Raw genomic sequence first — 19,636 nt, 5'->3', positions numbered from 1 at the left:
GACCTCCATTCGCTAGGGGTTGCTAGAGTGTAAAAAGAAAAAGATGAGCCGAGCGCCGTGAGAAGAGGTGAAACAACACGCGCTTCATCGTCCTCCTTAAAATAACAATAAAAAGTCACCAGTCATTCTGGTGACCGACGGCTGGTGTTGGCAGCTAAATTTGATCTTGGTTGACACAAAGACTCGCAAACAATTCGACTCATTCACAAGATCATAAAAAAGATGGCTGCGGTGATTGTGTGCTTCCAAGGCCCAATCGGCACACTTGCAGCCTTGTGCCCTCAATTGCGCAATCCTGTCGAGGGTATCCCAATTCCCAGACGAAAAAAAAACCAAAAACTTTTTTTCGGCACCACCACCAGAATTCCACCAGATGTCGCCATTTTCCCTCTATTCTGTTCAAATCCGCAATGAATTGTAGGTAATCTGCATTCGAGTCCGCATCTACGCAGGCTAGGCCGAAGTGCGGACAAGGATGTAAAAGGGGGCGGGGCGACAGAGCCCTTCACAGAATTACGACCTCCGAAACGGTCGAAACCTCGACGGGAACGCGCACTTGAAGGGCACAAGGGTGCACGTGTGAAAGTTTAGATTAGCTCAAAGAGAATTGAGTTGTATCCGGGCGGGTTCAAAGTTCACGCAGAAGTCGTTGGCGCGCCTCCACCTTTTTCCCTTTTTTTTTTTTTTTGGGTGACGGAGGTGGGCTGCTTCTGGTGTTGCGCATGCGCGCGACGACCCTTCCTGGCCAGCCAGCCTTCCTCTCTTACTTGCAGGGTGTAGTCGGCTTCTTGCACTTTATGGCAGCGCATACAAAGTGCTGAGCTCGCCGCAAAAACTTTCGGATTCGCCCGCAACTCGCTCCCGAAGCCCCCCACGCAACTTCTTCGGGCCTCCGAACCGTCCCCTGAGCGAGTCGGCCGACTTCGGCTCACTTTGGTCCCGCGCGAGTGGCGTTGCGTTCTCGTCTCGGCGGAGGAGAGTGACGAGCGGCGACATGGCGGCTGCCTCCCCGCGGTTGCCCCCCCTGGCGGTGGTCGCCCTGACGGCCGCCCTGACGCTCGGCTTCTGCGTCGACGCCGCCATGGACGAGTGCGTGGACGAGCGGGGGCGCGCGCAGCGCTGCATGCCGGAGTTCGTGAACGCCGCGTTCAACGTGACGGTGGTCGCCACCAACACGTGCGGAAGCCCCGCCGAGGAGTACTGCGTGCAGACGGGGGCCACCGGGGTCACCAAGTCGTGCCACATTTGCGACGCTCGCGACCCGCGCAACCAGCACGGTGCCGCCTACCTCACCGACTACAACAACCAGCAGGACGCCACCTGGTGGCAGAGCCAGACCATGCTGGCCGGGGTGCAGCACCCCAACGCCATCAACCTCACCCTGCACCTCGGTAAGAAGTCGATTCGAGTCGATTCGCGTTGCGTCGCGTCGCGTCGCGTCATCGCTACTCGAACGCACGTGCTTGCTTGCATAGCTCCATCTCTCCGCAGTAAATATTTATGTCGTTCATCCATCAAAGCTGACTAAATTATCTTTGTCTTTTTTGGGGGAGATTTGAAAACTTCTGCTATGGACTGGAAATGAATTGTATTTCATTAACAAAAAAAAAAAAGTGAACTAGCCATTTGAAATGATGTTCGACGATGATTCTCAAGTAATGGAAATGTCAGAGTTCTTGATTAACTGACAAAATGATCAGCCATTTGGTTATGAATACACTCGTTGTTCGCCGCCCTAATAATGTTTGCTTGTTTATGTTTGCATGCTATCCAAAATGTCAGCCGTTGAACATCCGTGTAAACGCGTAAGGAGGGAACAGCATTTGAAACATCAAATATCCTAATAAAGTTAGCAAGTGCGTGCGTGTGCGCGCGCCGTGTTCCACTTGCGAACATTCCCGCCAGCATCTCCATGGCAACACCATAAAGCAGACTTGGATTTTGTCTCTCTGCCGCCGTCGCAGGCGGGCAGGTTGCACTTTGACCCCGAGCGAGCGCCGTCATCCCGATGTTATTTGCGTGGGCGCTCTCGTCTTTCGGGACGTTTAAAAAAAGACGTCTATTTCTGCGGGACGGTCGCCGCGCCGCCGGCATTCCCGAAGCCTGCGCTCACGTCGCTGGCTCGTTGTTGGGTCATGTGACGTCAAAAGCCGCATTCTTCTGCTTCCTGACCGTTGACGAGCGCGACCAGCTGAGGCTTCCAGTGTGGGAAAAAGTGAGCTGCTGTTGAAAATCGGACTCCTCCTCCGCTCCCGGCGGGCCGCTTGTGGGAACGTCATGTGCAACATCTGGAGGCTCAGCTGCTCCGCTCCAATTCCCACAAGCGGCTCACCTTTCCTTTGCGTTCCTCCTCCGCACATTTGCGTCCGTCTTTTTGCCGCCATTTCAAGCCCGTCTCGCAGCGAGTGGCGAATATTTGTTTTCTTTCACTTTGTTGAAACGCTCGCAAAGTCGTTCTCGAGACCTTCTCAAACGCTCGCAAACATTTTGTCTCGTCCTCAACACGTTTTGAACACTTCAAAAAACGGTTGCGACCACAAAACAAACGGCAACATTGGCCAGCGTTGGCCGCTCGGCCGTCGTTTTTATTCCAGCGTTGATCGTGTCGAAGCTGGCGGACGAGCTGGAGTCGCTTCGGACAAAAATGTCGTTTTCCAAATTCGTTTTTATTTTGATTCCCGACGAGAAGCGGCTCCTCTTGAAGTGACCTTGCGACTTTTATTGACGACGTTTTACTGACCCGCTTCAAGCCGCCATTTGATGAGCTCGTCGTCTCGTCACATCGACCCATAAAAATAACAAAGCCGTCACAGCGGACCCATGAAAGCGTCTCGGGTCCGCCCTCATCACGAAACGCGCGAGCGTTTGCGTGTTGTCGCTGCGCGTTTGTGGAGTGGCCAAGGTGGTTGCAATATTTGGGTGACACTTTTATTTTTTGGAATGGAAATTGCGTCACGACTCGAAATCAGCGGGACATAAATGAGATGCAGTCGCAAATGTCGGCTAGCGAACCGACGAAGACGCCTGCACGCATTGCGTACGCTCTTTTATTTTGAAAACGTGCCCAAATCTTCTCAAGTGTTACTCTTGAAGTTTGCAGCGTGACAAGATTTCATTGTGGTACTTGACCTGGTTTGGGCTCATTAAAATGAGTTTTTGGGGGGGGGGGGGTGTTCTTTGTCTGCAAATAAGCTCGCCTGTGCGTCAGTTTCAAAATATTTTTCTCCGTTGCTTTCAGACTGCACCTCAATTTCCATCACTCAAATAATCAAGTTCACCTGAACGCCTCATGTCTGTAGTTGAGTTCAGAGGTCACCAGGGGGGGAGGGGGGAGTCCGCCCCGCACGCACGTGACAGTCTGTGCACGTGACCTACACATCTCTTTGCGCCTTTGAAGTACAACCTTCACATTCCTCTGTGCTAATTAGAAGATGCGCATGGACGACGCCCGACGGGATCCGCCGCGACTCGACGGGACGCGACTCGACGGGACGCGACTCGACGGGACGCGACTCGACGGGACGCGACGCGACTCGACGGGCCGCGACTCGACGGGCCGCGACTCGACGGGCCGCGACTCGACGGGCCGCGACTCGACGGGCCGCGACTCGACGGGACGCGACTCGACGGGACGCGACGCGACTCGACGGGCCGCGACTCGACGGGCCGCGACTCGACGGGCCGCGACTCGACGGGACGCGACTCGACGGGACGCGACGCGACTCGACGGGCCGCGACTCGACGGGACGCGACGCGACTCGACGGGCCGCGACTCGACGGGCCGCGACTCGACGGGCCGCGACTCGACGGGACGCGACTCGACGGGACGCGACGCGACTCGACGGGCCGCGACTCGACGGGACGCGACGCGACTCGACGGGCCGCGACTCGACGGGACGCGACTCGACGGGCCGCGACTCGACGGGACGCGACTCGACGGGACGCGACGCGACTCGACGGGCCGCGACTCGACGGGCCGCGACTCGACGGGCCGCGACTCGACGGGCCGCGACTCGACGGGCCGCGACTTGATAACTTTTCATCGCGAAATTAGCAGAACATTTGAAAGTGATGCTGGCAAAGTTGCTCACAAATGGCCTGTGTGTGCGCGCAACATTAATGGCGGCGCGACAGACCTGCCGCTCTAAAAGACACAATGTCGGACCCTGGTGTGTGCGTGCACGTGTGCCTGTTCTGGCTCGCATCAATAACGGGTGGAATGTGCGACATGTTGTCATTAAAACTTCCGTGATATGACAGGAAGTTGTCTGTGCTTCTTCCTGTCCCGATCACAGCATCACATGCTCCACTTCTGTGTGTGTGTGTGTGTGTGTGTACCTTAAGCTTGTTTCCAAGGTCATTTGCATATTTTGAGTTAGTTATGTGAAGAATGTCAAGTCATTCGAGTGACTTCCTGCCCTGTGGGTGGAAAAGGCAGTGTGGGAATTTTTGGGCAGGAGCAGCTGTTGGGATTGGAAGGGGGGGGAGAGCAAGCGTTTTGGGGGGGGTCACCCATTTTTTTAATGCGAGAGCAACAAGCAGATGCGCACAGCACATTTTGAGTGGGTGCTCAATGCGCTCTTTAATTGACACATTCACCTCCAGGCACACGCCAGTGGTGGGCGGTCAAGGCCATAAAGGCCTTCTCTACTGGCCGAGTGTGTTACTTGATTGTGTAGTTGTCAAATGTTGAACAAAGATGGCAGCCACAAAGAATGTCGCAGGCAGTGCGAGCGCCATCGTGCGCGACTCTTGCAGCCGTGCGTGTGTGGTTGGTTGCAAACAATCGTTGACTGTTAACAAGATGGCCGTGCTGACCTTTGGCCTGCCGTGGCGTGCCCACACACGCACGCGCTCAAAGCGTCCTTTGATTTGCTTGGAATGTGATGAGGTCATCGGGACGTTTTATTCTTTTTTTATTCTTCTGTTTTTATTTTTTTTTGTTGCTGACCGATGAGGTCATCTTTTCTTTGATCGCCGACGGTCTGTTTTTCTTTTCTTTTCTTTTTCACATTTTTTGCTGTCGGCAAATGCGACCAAAAAGTTGAACATTTGCTTTCCAAAACATCACGTCGTATTTCGCTCCCCCCCCCCCAGGCTGAGGTGGTTGAGTTAATCTCAGGAAGGAACGTTCCTGTTTTAACTTGTCTTGTTGGAGGTCGCCCCCCCCCCCCTTCTCCCCAGGGGGGCTCAGTGGGGGCCTGCTGCTCCTGACAATAGTGTTGAAGGAGGAGGCGTGTTCAAAGCACACCACCTGCTTCGACACCTTTTGCCATTGTTAGACATTCTTTGGCCTCACGCGCACATGCACGTGCACGTGCTGTTTGCTGTGTCTTCAAGTTTCCTGCTGGAAAAAAAACAATCCAATCAGGTTCATCCGTTTTATTTGCGCTCCGGCTGAGAACCCCCCCCCCCACACACACGTGCACACACACGCGCATGCGCACACTCAGGTCCAGGCCTGCTCACACTCGTCGGGTGTGCGTGTGCGCTTCTTCCTGCGGCGCCACTTTAGTCACAAGATGGACGCCATTGTGGGAAGCCGATGTCGTCATGCGTGACACCTTTGGCCTCTGAGTGTGTGACGATGTCACGCACACGCACACGTTGACATTAAAACAAGCACACGGACATGAACGAACGCATACACGCACACTCCAACTCGGACGCATTTTCACACACAAACACGACAACACGCTCGTGCGCAAACACGCAAACACATGACGACACACTGAGACGCCCCAAAAGTTTTGCGGAAGGATGTTTGAGGCTTTGATGACGTCACGTCTGCGCCGTCTCCCCGCAGGCAAGGCCTTCGACATCACGTACGTGCGCCTCAAGTTCCACACGAGTCGCCCCGAGAGCTTCGCCATCTACAAGCGCGGCGGCGAGGACGGTGCGTGGACGCCGTACACGTACTACAGCGGCTCGTGCGAGAAGACGTACGGCAAGGGCAACCGCGACTTCATCCGCACCGGCGAGGACGAGCGGCGGGCGCTCTGCACCGACGACTTCAGCGACATCTCGCCGCTCACCGGCGGCAACGTGGCCTTCTCCACGCTGGAGGGACGACCCAGCGCTTACAACTTCGACCACAGCCCCGTCCTCCAGGTGCGCACGGCCGTCGCTCCGCAACTTCTTTTGGTCGCCGCTGTCGGTCGCATGTCACGTGAGCTGTGACGTTTCCCGTCCGTCATGTGACACTGCCGCCATTGGAAGCCTCGTGCACGTCGAGCTGTCGGTCAAAGCGTGCTCTCAGAAGGCCACATTGCCACCTGCTGGTGGCAATGGAAAGTACAATGAGCCGTAGGTGGATTTTCTTTTGGTCGTCGGCACATATTTAAAAAAAAAAAAAAGCAAACTGCGAGTTCACCGAAACGTCTGAGAAACACGTCACATTTCTTCAAAAAGAAATAAAAAGAATCTAGAGAAAAACACATGAAACATTAAGACAAAAAGGAAGTGGGCGTGGCCACGCCGCGCTGTCTGGCAACAAAATTGGACCGGCTGCACGTCGGATTGCCGCTGAAGGACGCTTCCAGAACGCAGCGTGATTGATAGCGCAGCTGCAGGGTGGGGGGCTTTTCTAGCGTCCGCGGGCGGGGGTGGGGGGCATCTTTTTTCGGTGAGAAAGCGCCAGAGCAGCTGCGACACGTCAATGGCTGACAAGCACATCCAAACTTGGCAAGCCACCTTCCGAACACGCCCACTTCCTGTTGGACCGACGCCCTCGTTGCGGCAACCTCATCCGTACCCCCCCACCTTCTCGCCGTTTAATGATTGACACGTGGGCGTGACCGCGAGGCAACAAAGGCCGGCATGTTTGCTGCAGGAAGTCGAGCAAAAGAAGAAAAGCGTGAAAACAAACGGGAGGGCAACAAATTTACGCCGCCACAATTCGTCCTTGGCCATTTTCATCATTGGTGAATCGTTTCACCCTCTCGTCGACTTTCAAGTTGCCTAAATTTTTGTTTCCCATTTGTGTCCGCCTGCTCCTTATTTTTTTGTCTTTGGTCCAAATCAAACTTTGGCGAAGCAATGATCGACATTTTTGTCACTTTTCTGTTTTTGTTTGTCACGTCCTTGCCGTCGTTGGCGGCCGTCGCTCGCTCGCTCCAACCAGACACAGATTGTTTATCTTGGAGCAGCCGGGGTGAGCGCTCACTCCGCGGTGGAAAACAAAACCCCCCTCGAGGGCTGCGATAAGCTTCCTGCCAAAACGCCAGCGGCCTGTTGTAAAACTTTTTCTTTTTTTTTAATCATCCGTGACGCGACTCGACGAGAGCGTCCGAGGCCGAGCGGGCGTCTCCATCGTCAAGACGAGACGTTGCCAAGTGAGGCCTTGAGCGCGTTTCGGCCGTTCAAATTAGCTTTTTGGGCCGAGCCGCGCCCGCCTCGACGACGTGTCGGCTTCTTGCCAACAAAGAATGGCAAAACTGAAAAATCTGGAGAATGTCGACCCAAAAAAAAAAAGTTTTGCCGGTTTCTAGACGCCGCAAGTGCGCCGCGGTGTCCAACATTGATTTCCGTTTGGGAAGTCCACCGAAACTCATCGGAAGCGGAAGCACCGGAAGTCGACCGTCAAAGTCGAAAGGCTTTTTTCAACGAGAAGTGACGGCAAATGACTCGATTCCAAGTAAACGCGTTGACTCGGGTTGTTGTCCTTCGAGCTCACAGACGGCAAGTGTGTGTGTTTTGTTTTCTGTGACGTGACGCGGCAGGACTGGGTGACGGCCACCGACATCCGCGTGACCCTGAACCGCCTCAACACGTTCGGCGACGAAGTCTTCAACGACCCCAAAGTGCTCAAGTCCTACTACTACGCCATCTCCGACTTCGCCGTGGGCGGAAGGTAAGCCGGCCGGAAACGCTCGTCTGTCGTCATCTGCCGGCAACGCGCTTTCCCGCCGCCGCCGCCGCACAACCGACCTCGCGTTCCGGCCGGGATGACGAGAGCGGAGCGCGCCCGCGCCGATGCCTTCGGAGTGGGAGGGGGCGGCTTTGTTGCGCTTTTTCGTTTTTTCACGATGAGATCAGCGGGCGAGAGAGCGCTAGATGGCCAAGGTGCCGGCGTCGGCGTCAAACGTGTGCAACAGTTGGAAAGGAGCGTCCTTTGGCCTTGTGGCAATGTGACGTTCACGGGCGCCATCTAGCGGTGGCCGTCTGAAGTGCAGCACTATCCAAAAGACGCTCACGTCGTCAAAGTTGAAAGTCAAGGCCCCGCAGTTGTGGTTGTTTTTTTGAACCATTCTGCAAGTTTTTGCCATGACATGATTTGACTTTTTTCAAGCTGACCATTTCACACGTCGTCAAACTCATCTTGAATCAAATTGAGCCCGATTCAAGTTCAAAGCGCCTCAGTGGAAAGAAGCCCCCCGCAAAATTCCTTCAAGACAAAATATTCGATCAAATATTTTGCAAATGGAGCCAAGTTTGTCGCCAACTTTTGTGGTGGTTAGCGTGCTCGCAGAAGTGACGTCTCGCCCGCCAGGCAGCCAATCTTCTGTTTGTTTCTTCGGTCGGACGCCTTTCGTGCCGTCTCACCAACGTGCGCGTGCGTGCAGGTGCAAGTGCAACGGCCACGCCAGCGAGTGCGTGAAGGACGCTCGAGGTCGTCTGGTGTGCAATTGCAAACACAACACGGAGGGAGCCGACTGCCAGCTGTGCAAAGGCTTCTACAACGACCGGCCGTGGCGGCGCGCCACCGCCGACGACGCCCACGAGTGCCTGCGTAAGCGAGCCGGCCCGAACCGTCGCCCGCCCTCCTCGCGGCGCCGCGGGCTGACGCGTGTCGTCGTTTGTCTTTGCCAGCGTGCGAGTGCAACGGCAAGACTTCCGAGTGCTACTTTGACGCCGAGCTGTACCGGGCGACGGGTCACGGAGGCCGCTGCGAGAACTGCGCCGACAACACGGACGGGCCGAGGTGCGAGCGCTGCCTGGACCGCCATTACAGACGCCGTGACGACCGACATCGCTGCCTGCCCTGCGCCTGCGACGCCGTCGGTGAGGCACAACTTTGGCCGTTTGGCTTTTTTTTTTTTCGTTTCGTGCTTCATGGACACGCCCACCGCCACACGGGAATTTTCTCCAAAGTGTGACGACAAAACAAATGTTTACTAATTGCGCGACGTCCCGCTCCAAAAAAATGTTTTTTTGCGCCTTCACTCGCGTGAAACGCGGCAATCCGGTGAATATTGCGTTTGCGGAATATGACGCAAGCGGCACCATCTCAGCCGGCGGCCATTTTGTGACTTGCCGTCGACTGAAAATGACATCACAGTCGCTGCGCTCAGCTAACGAGCGATCACGGCTCACGTGCTCGCTCGAGCTGAGCCGCGATCGCTCGTTCGTCGAACAACTGCGATGTCGCTTCCGCTGTCAGCCGAATGAATGATTTATTTATTTTTCTAAACGTCTTTTCTGTTTCCCTTCGAGGACGCCGTCATTGTTCCCGAAGTTTTGCTTTGAGGAGGTTAACGTCTGCGTCTGCGTTCAGGTTCCGAGTCTCCGCAGTGCGACGACCGAGGCGTGTGTGCGTGCAAAGCCGGCGTGACGGGAGAAAAGTGTGACCGCTGTCAGCCGGGATTTCACAGTCTCACCGAGGCCGGTTGCAGGTAAGGCCGACCGTCGCCATGACGACCAAACGGCGCACGTCGCCGCCGAGAACAAAGGGTTCGCTGAGAAAGACTCAATTCCCGTTGCATGGAATGTGCTCATCGCCACGACGACGACGATGCGTTTTGCGCAGGCCGTGTTCGTGCTCGCCGGCCGGAAGCACTCAGGAATGCGACGTCCGCACGGGAGAATGTCGCTGCAAGGAAAACGTGGAGGGCTTCGCCTGTGACCGGTAACGCACGCTCACGCGCGCGCCATCCGCCCCGTCGAGCCACGGTGACCTTTGACCCATGGCAGGTGTAAGCCGGGCTTCTTCAACATGGACGCCAACAGCGCCGAAGGCTGCTCGCCGTGTTTTTGCTTCCTTCACTCGTCCGTTTGCGAGAGCGCGCCGGGCTTCAGCGTCCACACGTTGAGCTCCACCTTCGAGCGAGGTACGCACACGCACGCGCACGCACACGCGTGTGCGTTGCTTCGGCACTGACCGCACGTGCGTGTTTGCAGACGAGGATCAGTGGACGGGCCAGCAGCGCGACGCGTCCAGCGTGCCGGTGCAATGGTCGGCCGGCGGTCAGGACATCTCCCTCCTCTCCCGGGACTACTTCCCCATGTACTTTGTGGCTCCGGGTACGTGCACGGGCGCACCGGCGGTTTTAGCCACCAGGAGGCGCTGCTGTGCAGACACAAACGAAGTGACGTTTCGCACTTTGTGTTGTGCGTTACGTGAGCGTCGTCAAAGCGTTAGCACGTCAATGGGATTCTCCATTATGTGTTAGCATTAAGCTAGCAACGGTTGCGCCGAAGGAAATGTTTTCGGTCGAAGCGACGACGACGACAATTTTCAACCTTTTTCTTTTTCTTTTTTTTTTTCGCCGCCACATCCCGCTGACGTTGCGTGCGGTGCCGCCTCCAGACAAGTTCTTGGGCGACCAGCTGCTGAGCTTCGGTCAGAACTTGAGTCTGAGTTTCCGCGTGGACCGCCGCGACAGCCGCCTGTCCGCCGAGGATCTGGTCCTGGAGGGGGCCGGCCTCCGTGCGGCCGTGCCCCTCATCGCCCAGGGCAACGCCTACCCCGCCGACGAAAGGCAACGCTACGTCTTCAGGTAACGTCACCTCCTCCTGTGGCTTCTCGTTCTTGCCTCTCCACTTTTCTGTCTTCATCTTCTTCTTCTCTCAGTTTGACTGTCGTGTGCCTGTCGGATACGAAATGCTCCCCAAAAAAAAATCGAGAGGGAGGATCGAACTGGGGGCTTAAGAAGAAACTTTTTTTTAGCAGTCCAAGGGGTTGTGTTAAAAAAAAAAAACAATTGCTGCAAATTTCGTCGACCGCTTGATCGTGTTTCACGTTGCGCAATAAAAGTACAAAATTGAACAACGGTTAAGTCAAGAAATACAAAAGTTGCTTCCTAAAACGACTTGTGCAGTGCAAGAAGAAGATTTTCCAAAAGCGCATTTAAAAAAAACAAAATCATCGTCATTTTTGCGCTTCTTTGGTGTCTCGATTGCTTCGTCGCGGTGGGCAAAATGAATTTGGACGTGGTTTTGTTTTTAGTCTCATTTGCATATTTTGGCCCTTTTTTTTCACAACTAAGTTTTCTGGTTTTAATTGAAATGAAATGTGCGGTGAACGTAAACGTAAACGCCGACACCAGAATCTTCCAAGCTTTTGTTTTCGTTCCGATGTTTGAAGAGGAAAATTCACCGCGTCTTTTTTTTCATTTGGAGTTCGCTTGTTTGACTGTTTGGGGTGCGCCCCCTCGTTTGTATAATTTTGCTTCGCGCCAAACCGAATCCACACGCGGAGGTGGACTTTGATTCGCCGCTACCAAACGGGGACGAGGGAACGTGGTCGCGCGCGATCGAACCGTCTTTCGGCTTCATGAGATCGTCGACGTGTCGGAATCTCGACGACGTGAAAGCGTTCCGATGTTGACGACACTCGGGACGTTTTAGTTTTTTTTTCTTTTCTTCTCCTCCAGACTCCACAACAGCGCCGACTACCCTTGGCGGCCGGCCATCAGCCACTCGGACTTCCAGAAACTTCTCCACAACCTGACGGCCATCAAGATCCGCGGCACTTACAGCGAGAAGAGTGCGTGGAACATTGGCTCATTTGTGGTCGCCGTGGAGAGAAGCTCCGCCTTCTCGCCGAGGCCGTGCGGGAAGCGCGCCTGACTTTGTCCCGGCGTCTCACAGGTGCCGGTTACCTCGACGACGTGTCCCTGGTGACGGCCCGGCGCGGTCCGGGGGTCCCGGCCCTCTGGGTGGAGCGGTGCACGTGCCCCCGAGGCTACGAGGGCCGGCGCTGCGAGCGCTGCGCGGCCGGCTTCCGCCGCGCCCGCCCGCAACTCGGCGCCTTCGCCGCCTGCGAGGCCTGCGACTGCAACGGCCACAGCGACGCCTGCGACCCGCGCACAGGTGGGTCGGGACCCTTTTCGATCACTCGCTCTCATTTTCTCGCTTCCATTTCGACGATGTGCGTCTCGTTTGAGGGGAAAAAAAAAAAAGTTGATCGGTTTTAGAAATGAGAAATTGCAACATTTCTGAAATCAACCAATTGACGGAAATGTTAAAGATGTCTTCCCATCTTTTTGTTTCTTCTTTTCATTAGATTTGAAATGTTTTTTTTTTTGATTGCATGGATTTGATGACGTTCGTAAATCATCGATGTGATTTTCAAAGTGGCTCCCGTTTGACGTGCGTGCGCAGGCGCCTGCGACTGTCAACACGACACGGGCGGCCAGAGCTGCGAGCGCTGCCGAGACGGTTTCTATGGCGACGCCACCGGGGGGACGTCCTCGGACTGCCAGCCGTGCCCGTGTCCCGCCGGCGCCACCTGCGCCCAAGTCCCCAAGAGCGGACGGGTGGTCTGCACCAACTGTCCCGCCGGCACCGCAGGCAAGCGGTGCGAGCTGTGCGACGACGGCTTCTTCGGGGACCCCCTCGGCGAGGGCGGCCCGGTGCGCGCGTGCCGCGCCTGCAAGTGCAGCGACAACATCGACCCCAACGCCGTCGGCAACTGCGACCGCGAGACGGGCGAGTGCCTCAAGTGCATCTACGACACGGACGGCTTCTTCTGCGACCGATGCAAGGACGGTTACTACGGCAACCCCCTCGCCGCCACCCCCGCCGACAAGTGCAAAGGTCGGTCCGTCGAAGGGTTGTTGTTGTCACACGGCGCCTCAACGTGCGTCCCCTCTCCCCTTCGCCAGCGTGCGCGTGTTCGCCGTCGGGCACGGCGGGCGCCCAAACGAGCTGCTCGGCGGTGACGGGCCAATGCCCGTGCTTGCCCAACGTCACGGAGCGAGACTGCAGCGCCTGCCGGCCGGGATTCTTCGACCTGCGCAGCCGGAACGGCTGCGAGCGGTAAGAGCCGACCGTCTTTCTTCGCGGAAAGGACGGACCCCCCCGACCGCCATTTGACGCGAGTTGGTCCTCACGCCGCTTCGTCCGCAGGTGCAACTGCGACGCCATCGGCTCGACCAACGGCCAGTGCGACATCGTCAGCGGGCAGTGCGAGTGCCAGCCGGGTGTGACGGGGCCTCGTTGCGAGCGCTGCGAGGTCAACTTCTTCGGCTTCGGCGCGTCCGGATGCAAACGTACGCCCGATGAGCGTCCGTCTTGGCCCCCCTCCCGCTTGGTCGCTGAACTCTGAACTCTGAACCGACCTCCCCCGCAGCCTGCGACTGCGACCCCGAGGGCGCCCAGTCGGAGCAGTGCCGAGAGGACGGCCGCTGCCGCTGCCGGCCCGGCTTCGTGGGCGCCCGCTGCGACATGTGCGAGGAGAACTACTTCTACAACCGCTCGGCGCCCGGATGCCAGCAGTGCCCGTCCTGCTACAGCCTCGTCCGGGACAAGGTGAGGAGTCCCGCCCGTCCCGCTCGACGCTTCCGTGGCAGAACTCGGCGTTCCCGTTGTGTCCTGACCTTTTCAAAATGGAAATGCCGTCTTTTTTGCGTCTCGTCGTCGACGACAAAGATGGCGATGGAGATTCCGATCGGCGCACGTTTTCGAAAACGAAGCCGGGATGACTTTTGAAAGATTTTGACGGCCATCTGGTCTTGTTCTCGATAAGATGATCTCAAGAAAACGCGCAAATGTGACCCCATTTTTTTTAAATTTTTTTTCTCATTTGGCCTCCGTTTTGCCAATGCGACTTTTTTCGTGACGTCGGAACCCGTCAAAACGCTTCCTCGTGCGGACGAACGCGTTTGACCGACCGTGGACGTTATGTCGCCGCTCAAAGCGCCCGAAATGTTCCTCCGTTTGTTTTGTTCCACGCACGCGAGCCTTTCGCCGCCGTTTTGGTGGCCCGGCGATGTCGTTTTGGATATTAAAGCGAGCGCCGTCTCGCCTTCAGGCGCCTTGTCGGGGTTTTTTCCAGATCGCGCCGGTCGCAATTTTTGTGGGAGGTTTGCCAAAGAAAATGTCGGGCGTGGTGGAGCGAGGAACTCGGTGAACGTTGGCCTTGCGCTGAAACTGGAAATGTTTTTGTCCGGCAGGTCAACCAACAGCGGCAGAAGATTCACGAGCTGCAGACGCTCATCGACAACTTGGCGTCCGGTCAGGAGACGGTCAGCGACAAGGCCTTCGAAGAGCGCCTGAAGGAGGCCGAGCGCGCCGTCCTCGACCTCCTGGACGAGGCGCGCGCCAGCAAAGGTACGAGGAAAGAAAAAAAAAAAAAAGCCGAGACGTCAGGAAGGTCGCGAGTGTCCCAAAAAAAAAAAAAAAAAAAATAATCATGTTTCATTCTTACAGAAAGTCACGATTGTTGTCGTTTGAACAAGAAACAAAGCGACGACTCCCGTCGCAAATGTAGTCCGATATTCAAATATTTGAAAAATGAATAATCAAAAAGTATTTTATGAGGCAGATGACGTCGAGTCAGTCGACGTTTTCCAAGACGTTCTAAAAAGACGACAAAGATAAAATATTTTTCAAACCAAATAAATCATGAACCTGAATTTGAACATTTTTTGAATTCATATCTCCAAATATTTTGGAGATATGGAATTGTTTAAATCCATAATCATTTTCAATGTTTTCCTGACGAAATGATTCAATTTAAAACCAAAGTGAAGATGTGTGTTGCGATGGAAATAACCCCCCTTTTTTTTTTTTCCCTTTCTCAGATTTGGACTCGGGCCTGCTGGAGCGTCTGAACGCCATCAACGGCTCGCTGACGACGCAGTGGAACCGTTTGCAGAACGTCCGCGGCACGGTGGAGCAGACGGGCGCGCAGGCGGACGGCGCGCGCCACCGCGTGCGCCAGGCCGAGAACCTCATCGACCGCGCTCGGCAGGAGCTGGACAAGGCCAAAGGCGCCATCGCCAAAGTGGTGCGTGCGAGCGTGCGAGCGAGCGAGCGGGCGGGATGTCGTCGTTGTCGCGTCCTGAAGACGAGGCGTCTGCTTTCAGGACATCAAGTCTCCGAGCGGCGACGGCGATCCCAACAACATGACGCTGCTGGCGGAGGAAGCGCGCAAACTGGCCGACAAGTAAGATGTCGACTGTCCGAGTGGCGGCGCGCGGCGTGACCACTGTTGTTGGCGCAGGCACAAGATGGACGCCGACCAGATCGAGAAGATCGCCAAGGATGCCAACGACACGTCGGCCAAAGCTTACAACTTGCTCCTCAAGACGCTGGACGGAGAAGGAAAGACGACTCAGCAGATCGACGAGCTCAACAGGAAGTAGGTGGCAAATGTTTGTCGGGCGAAAGCGCGGCGGACGGCGTTTGGAACGCGACGGCTTGGGCGAACTAACGCAAGTCGGACGCCTTTTCCGACCACCTCGTCGGCGCTTCCATCGTAAACGGCAAACGACCCGAGCGAGGCCGTTCGTAACGGCGCCGTCCGCCTTCCTGTCCAGGTACAAGGAGGCGCTGGAGCTGGCCAAGAGTTTGGAGAAGCAAGCCGCCAAAGTCCAAGCGGAGGCGGAGGAGGCGGGAAACCACGCCCTCAAGATCTTTGCCAACCTCACCGGCCTGCCGCCCTTCCACACTCACGCCTTGGAGGTGCCGCCCACCGCCGCCGCCGCCGCCGCCGCGCTCGCCGTCGCCGCTTGCAAACACGCCTGCTTCCCGTTTGCAGGAGGAGGCCAACAAGATCAAGAAGGAGGCGTCCGACTTGGACGGCCTGATCGACAAGGCGGAGAAGGAGTACAGCGAGCTGAGGGCCGACCTGGCGCCGAAAGAGCGCGACGTTCGAAAACTTCTGGAGAAAGGTCGCAGTGAGCAGCAGGTAACGGATGACACGAGCGGCGTATGCTCGCGTTTCCAGGGCGCCATTTGGGCTCATCGCGTCCAAAACAAAACAAAACTCCCTGGCAATAATCTGACGATATTCCACAAAACAAAATGTCGCCACGTGACTGAAGCGCCTTCATCACGCGGTCCTACTTTCGCTCCCTTTTTGAGAAGGAGAATCTTGCGCGCCGTGAAAGCCACACTTTGACCACGTCCCTTCAACTTGACGAGCAGCGGCAGCAGTCGCTCCGCGCCAAATGAGGTCCCCTCGAAGCGATGGATATTTGAGCACAAATGGCGCATGGAGAAGGACAAACATAGCGCTACCCGCCGACATATCTTTTTTAGCGCTGAGAAATGTGCCAGTTTGATGGCATTCTACTGCCCCCTGGTGGCCAAGATGGGGCACAACGCGTTGCAATATCAGCGAGTGCGAGTTTCCTGATTAAAATAAAACACGTGAGGAAAACAAGTCGATTCATTTGAATGAGAAAAGAGGATTTGAGGTACAAACTTGCATCTCAAAGCACAACTGTGTTTCTGCTTCCAATCCGTTTTTTCACCCCGCCAAGCTTTGGAATCTGTCACAAAACATGAAATGAAAATGTTTTTCCTCCGCTGCTCTCTTTGCTCCCTCGTCGTCCTCCAGACGGCCGACCAGCTGCTGGCCCGCGCCGACGCCGCCAAGGCGACGGCGGAGGAGGCGGCCAAGAAGGCTCAGTCCACCTTCCGCGAGGCCGAGAACATCCTGGACGACCTGCGAGGTGCCGCCCCCCCCCCCCCCTCGTCTGGCGTCGCTCTGGCGTGGCACCTTTTTGCCAAATGTTGCCAATTGGCTTCGTCTTCTACTTGTCGGCAGACTTCGATCGGCGCGTCAACGACAACAAGACGGCGGCGGAGGAGGCGCTCAAGAGGATCCCGGCCATCAACGCCACGGTGGCGGCCGCCAACGCCAAGACGCGGCAGGCCGAGGCGGCGCTGGGAAACGCCGACGCCGATGCCAGGCAGGCCAAGATCAAAGCGGAGGAGGCCGAGCGCATCGCCGCCAACGTGCAGAAGGTGAGTCGCTCGCTTGCTCGCAAACTTTGACCTCTCTTAAATACTCAAACAGACGTTTGGGCGGGACACCCCAAAGTTTGGTGACAATTTTCTCAGTCGCCGCTTTCATCTCGCCGTTTGCGCGCTCGTCGACGTGAACGGTTTCTCCGTCGCACTTTCCCGGCAGGGCTCGGCCAAAACCAAGGAGGACGCCGAGAAGGCCTTGCGGGACGCCGACCGGCTGGACGGCGAAGTGGACGCCCTGATGGATGAGCTGAGCGCCGCCGAGGAGCAGCTGAGCAGGAAGAAGGCGGAGGCCGATCAGGACATGATGATGGCCGCCATGGTACGAGCGCACGCACGTCACGTGATGTTGCGCAACGCGCCGTCCTCTGTGATGTCATACGACGCCCCGTCGGGTCGCGTGATGACGTCACACGATGGACGTGGCGCGATGACCTCGAGTCACAAACAAAGTCGTTTGACCTCCACGTCACGTACGTGTGACGCCGTCCACGTTGAATGAAAGCGGCCGATTTTTTTTCCGCAGGCGTCGGCCAACGCCAAGGAAGCGGAAGACAACGCCCGCAAGGCCAAAAGCGCCGTCAAGACGGTCCTCAGCACCATCGCCGCCCTGCTGGAGCAACTTGGTAAGTGAAACCTCTGCCGTGCGGCGGCGGCGGCATGCATGGACGCTTTTTTTTTTTTTTTTTTTTTTTTTTCTGAATGAGGCCAGAGGGTCGAGGCCGAAGGACGGGGGACTGACCGGCAAAAAAGGGTCAAGTGCCCAGCTCTGAGACATAGCGACAGGCAAACAAGAATTTCTTATTGGACGTGAAAAAGAGCGAAAGAGGAAAAATGGCGTCGGTCCAAGCTTCTCTCTCATTTTTCGAAGCCCAACCCGCAAATTGAAGGAAGAAAGTGACAACTTGGAAGCGTTGTCAGAGCAAAGAGGCGCAACTTTGCGTCGGCGAGCTCGTTCGAAATGGCGACTCGTGAACGCACGTGGACCGCTTTCCAATTTTGATTTCCTTGCCACGAGTTGACGTGTCGAAAATGCGCAACGTTGAGGAACGATTGGCTTCCTGCTTTGCTCCGTGACGACCGTCAGAAAAGCGGCCAAAAAGTAAAAGCCGAGCTAATCGGTCCGACACAAAGCGGAGACGGCGACATTTTGAGGAGAAAGAGTCGTCGATTCGTTTGCCAATCGGCGACTGAACTTCTCCTCCCGTGTTTCCCTCAGGCAACATCGACAAAGTGGACGTGGGAAAACTGACACAAATTGACGAGTCGCTGCGGCGCGCCAAGGACAAGATGGCCGACAGCGAGCTGGACAGGAAGTTGACGGAGCTCAACGATGTGGCGCGCACGCAGGAGGCCATGATCGGCGATTACGATCGGCAAATCCGAGAGATCCGCGTCGACATTGCCAACCTCAACGACATCAAGAACACGTTGCCCGACGGCTGCTTCAACACGCCGTCGCTGGAGAAGGCCTAAACGCCGCAAAATGCCGCAAAACACCACAAACGCGTTACCAAAACTCCACCTTGATTGTTTTTGTCTATTTTTGAACTGTGCGTAAGCGCAAAGCACCAGAGACCACCAGCACGAACCCCACGAGACCGCACGACCCGCAACAGGAAGTCCCTCCCACTGCCCGTTTCCGAGACGCGTGCGCCGCCGTTGCCCGACGTGCCCCGCCTCACGCAGGAAGCGACGCTCCGGCTCCCAACATTTTGTTCTCATGCGTGACCTCATCGTGACCGGCGTCCACATCCTGAGGGATCCCGCAGGGCTCCGTCTCGTGGCAAATACATTTTCAAACGACTTGCCGTAAAGACGTCCGAGTATTTATTGTGCGTCTTCGATATCCAGCTTTAGGTCCATTTTTAATTTTTTTTTTTAGGGTCCGACTGATTTGAATTTTTGGCAGGAAAATGAATTTGAAAAATAATTCATCCTCTTTTTGGTGCCCAACAAAAATGATCTAAATCGCAGTTCGAACATTTGCTACTTCCCAAAGTGAAAACGCCCAATCTCAGCCCAAACGATTTTAGGACACGCCCCCCACGTGGCATCCATGTGCTACTCGTGCAACTCGGCCAGATGTCAACTTGTTCCACTTGATCTCTTTGTGAGTTTTCGTGGCAGGCAGTTGTCCACGAGTGCACTTTTGTCTCGCGAGTAATAAAGTCGTCAGCAAAAGTTGTCGTCCGTTCAACTCAATTTGTCGGCTTTACGACTCGCGCGTCGTCTTCCGGATGAAAACGAGTCGGCGGCGGCGTTTTGCCTGAGCCTTCCGCGATCCGAAGCGCTTCTTCCCTCTCGGGTCGCCGGCGTGCTGGAGCCAATCGCAGCTGACGTTGCGCAATCGCCGCACTCTACTTGTCACGTTAATTGGAAATCGGAGAAAATCGGCACCGGGAAGTCGCCGTCGTTCGACGCGGTGCGCTGAATTGTTTTCATTTCAAAGACCCTTCAAGCGTACGAGAACCTCAAGCTGGATATGGAAGAAATTAGGGCGACAAACATTCGCAATCAATCCGCCATTTTTTTTTTTGTAAATCAAATGAAAGCCTTTGATTTCCATCCGTTGGTTGAAAAATAGGACCTGATTTCAAAGTGCCGAAATATAAACGGAGACGCGACGGGCCAACGTGACTTTAATCTGTGTTGTGCGTTCGCCTTTTTGGGTCAGCGACGTCAAACGAAGCAAAGCGTTTGCGTTTCCCTC

At 55.8% G+C, this 19,636-nt stretch overlaps 1 protein-coding gene across 1 annotated transcript; it reads left to right on the top strand.

Annotated features, from left to right (window-relative positions):
- Nucleotides 1-525: 525 nt before the first annotated feature.
- lamc1 (laminin, gamma 1) lies at nt 526-18,824 on the top strand. Its single transcript, XM_088310611.1, has 27 exons — nt 526-1,391; nt 5,807-6,111; nt 7,722-7,852; nt 8,565-8,731; nt 8,812-9,003; nt 9,497-9,614; nt 9,749-9,847; nt 9,913-10,049; nt 10,120-10,242; nt 10,529-10,718; nt 11,595-11,707; nt 11,812-12,033; nt 12,325-12,759; nt 12,828-12,981; nt 13,072-13,214; nt 13,295-13,473; nt 14,118-14,274; nt 14,748-14,953; nt 15,033-15,112; nt 15,170-15,307; nt 15,486-15,630; nt 15,707-15,856; nt 16,511-16,625; nt 16,721-16,920; nt 17,087-17,245; nt 17,450-17,549; nt 18,143-18,824. The coding sequence occupies exons 1-27, from the start codon at nt 995-997 to the stop codon at nt 18,397-18,399; spliced, it is 4,812 nt and encodes a 1,603-aa protein (XP_088166737.1). The 5' UTR covers nt 526-994; the 3' UTR covers nt 18,400-18,824.
- Nucleotides 18,825-19,636: the final 812 nt, after the last annotated feature.

Source organism: Idiotropiscis lumnitzeri, chromosome 12 (genome assembly GCF_059441095.1).
Source record: "Idiotropiscis lumnitzeri isolate Australia: NSW breed Sydney's pygmy pipehorse chromosome 12, RoL_Ilum_1.0, whole genome shotgun sequence".
NCBI classification, from domain to species: Eukaryota; Metazoa; Chordata; class Actinopteri; order Syngnathiformes; family Syngnathidae; genus Idiotropiscis; species Idiotropiscis lumnitzeri.
The sequence above is the reverse complement of the archived record's forward strand: the minus strand, read 5'-3'. Positions and strand labels throughout refer to the sequence as shown.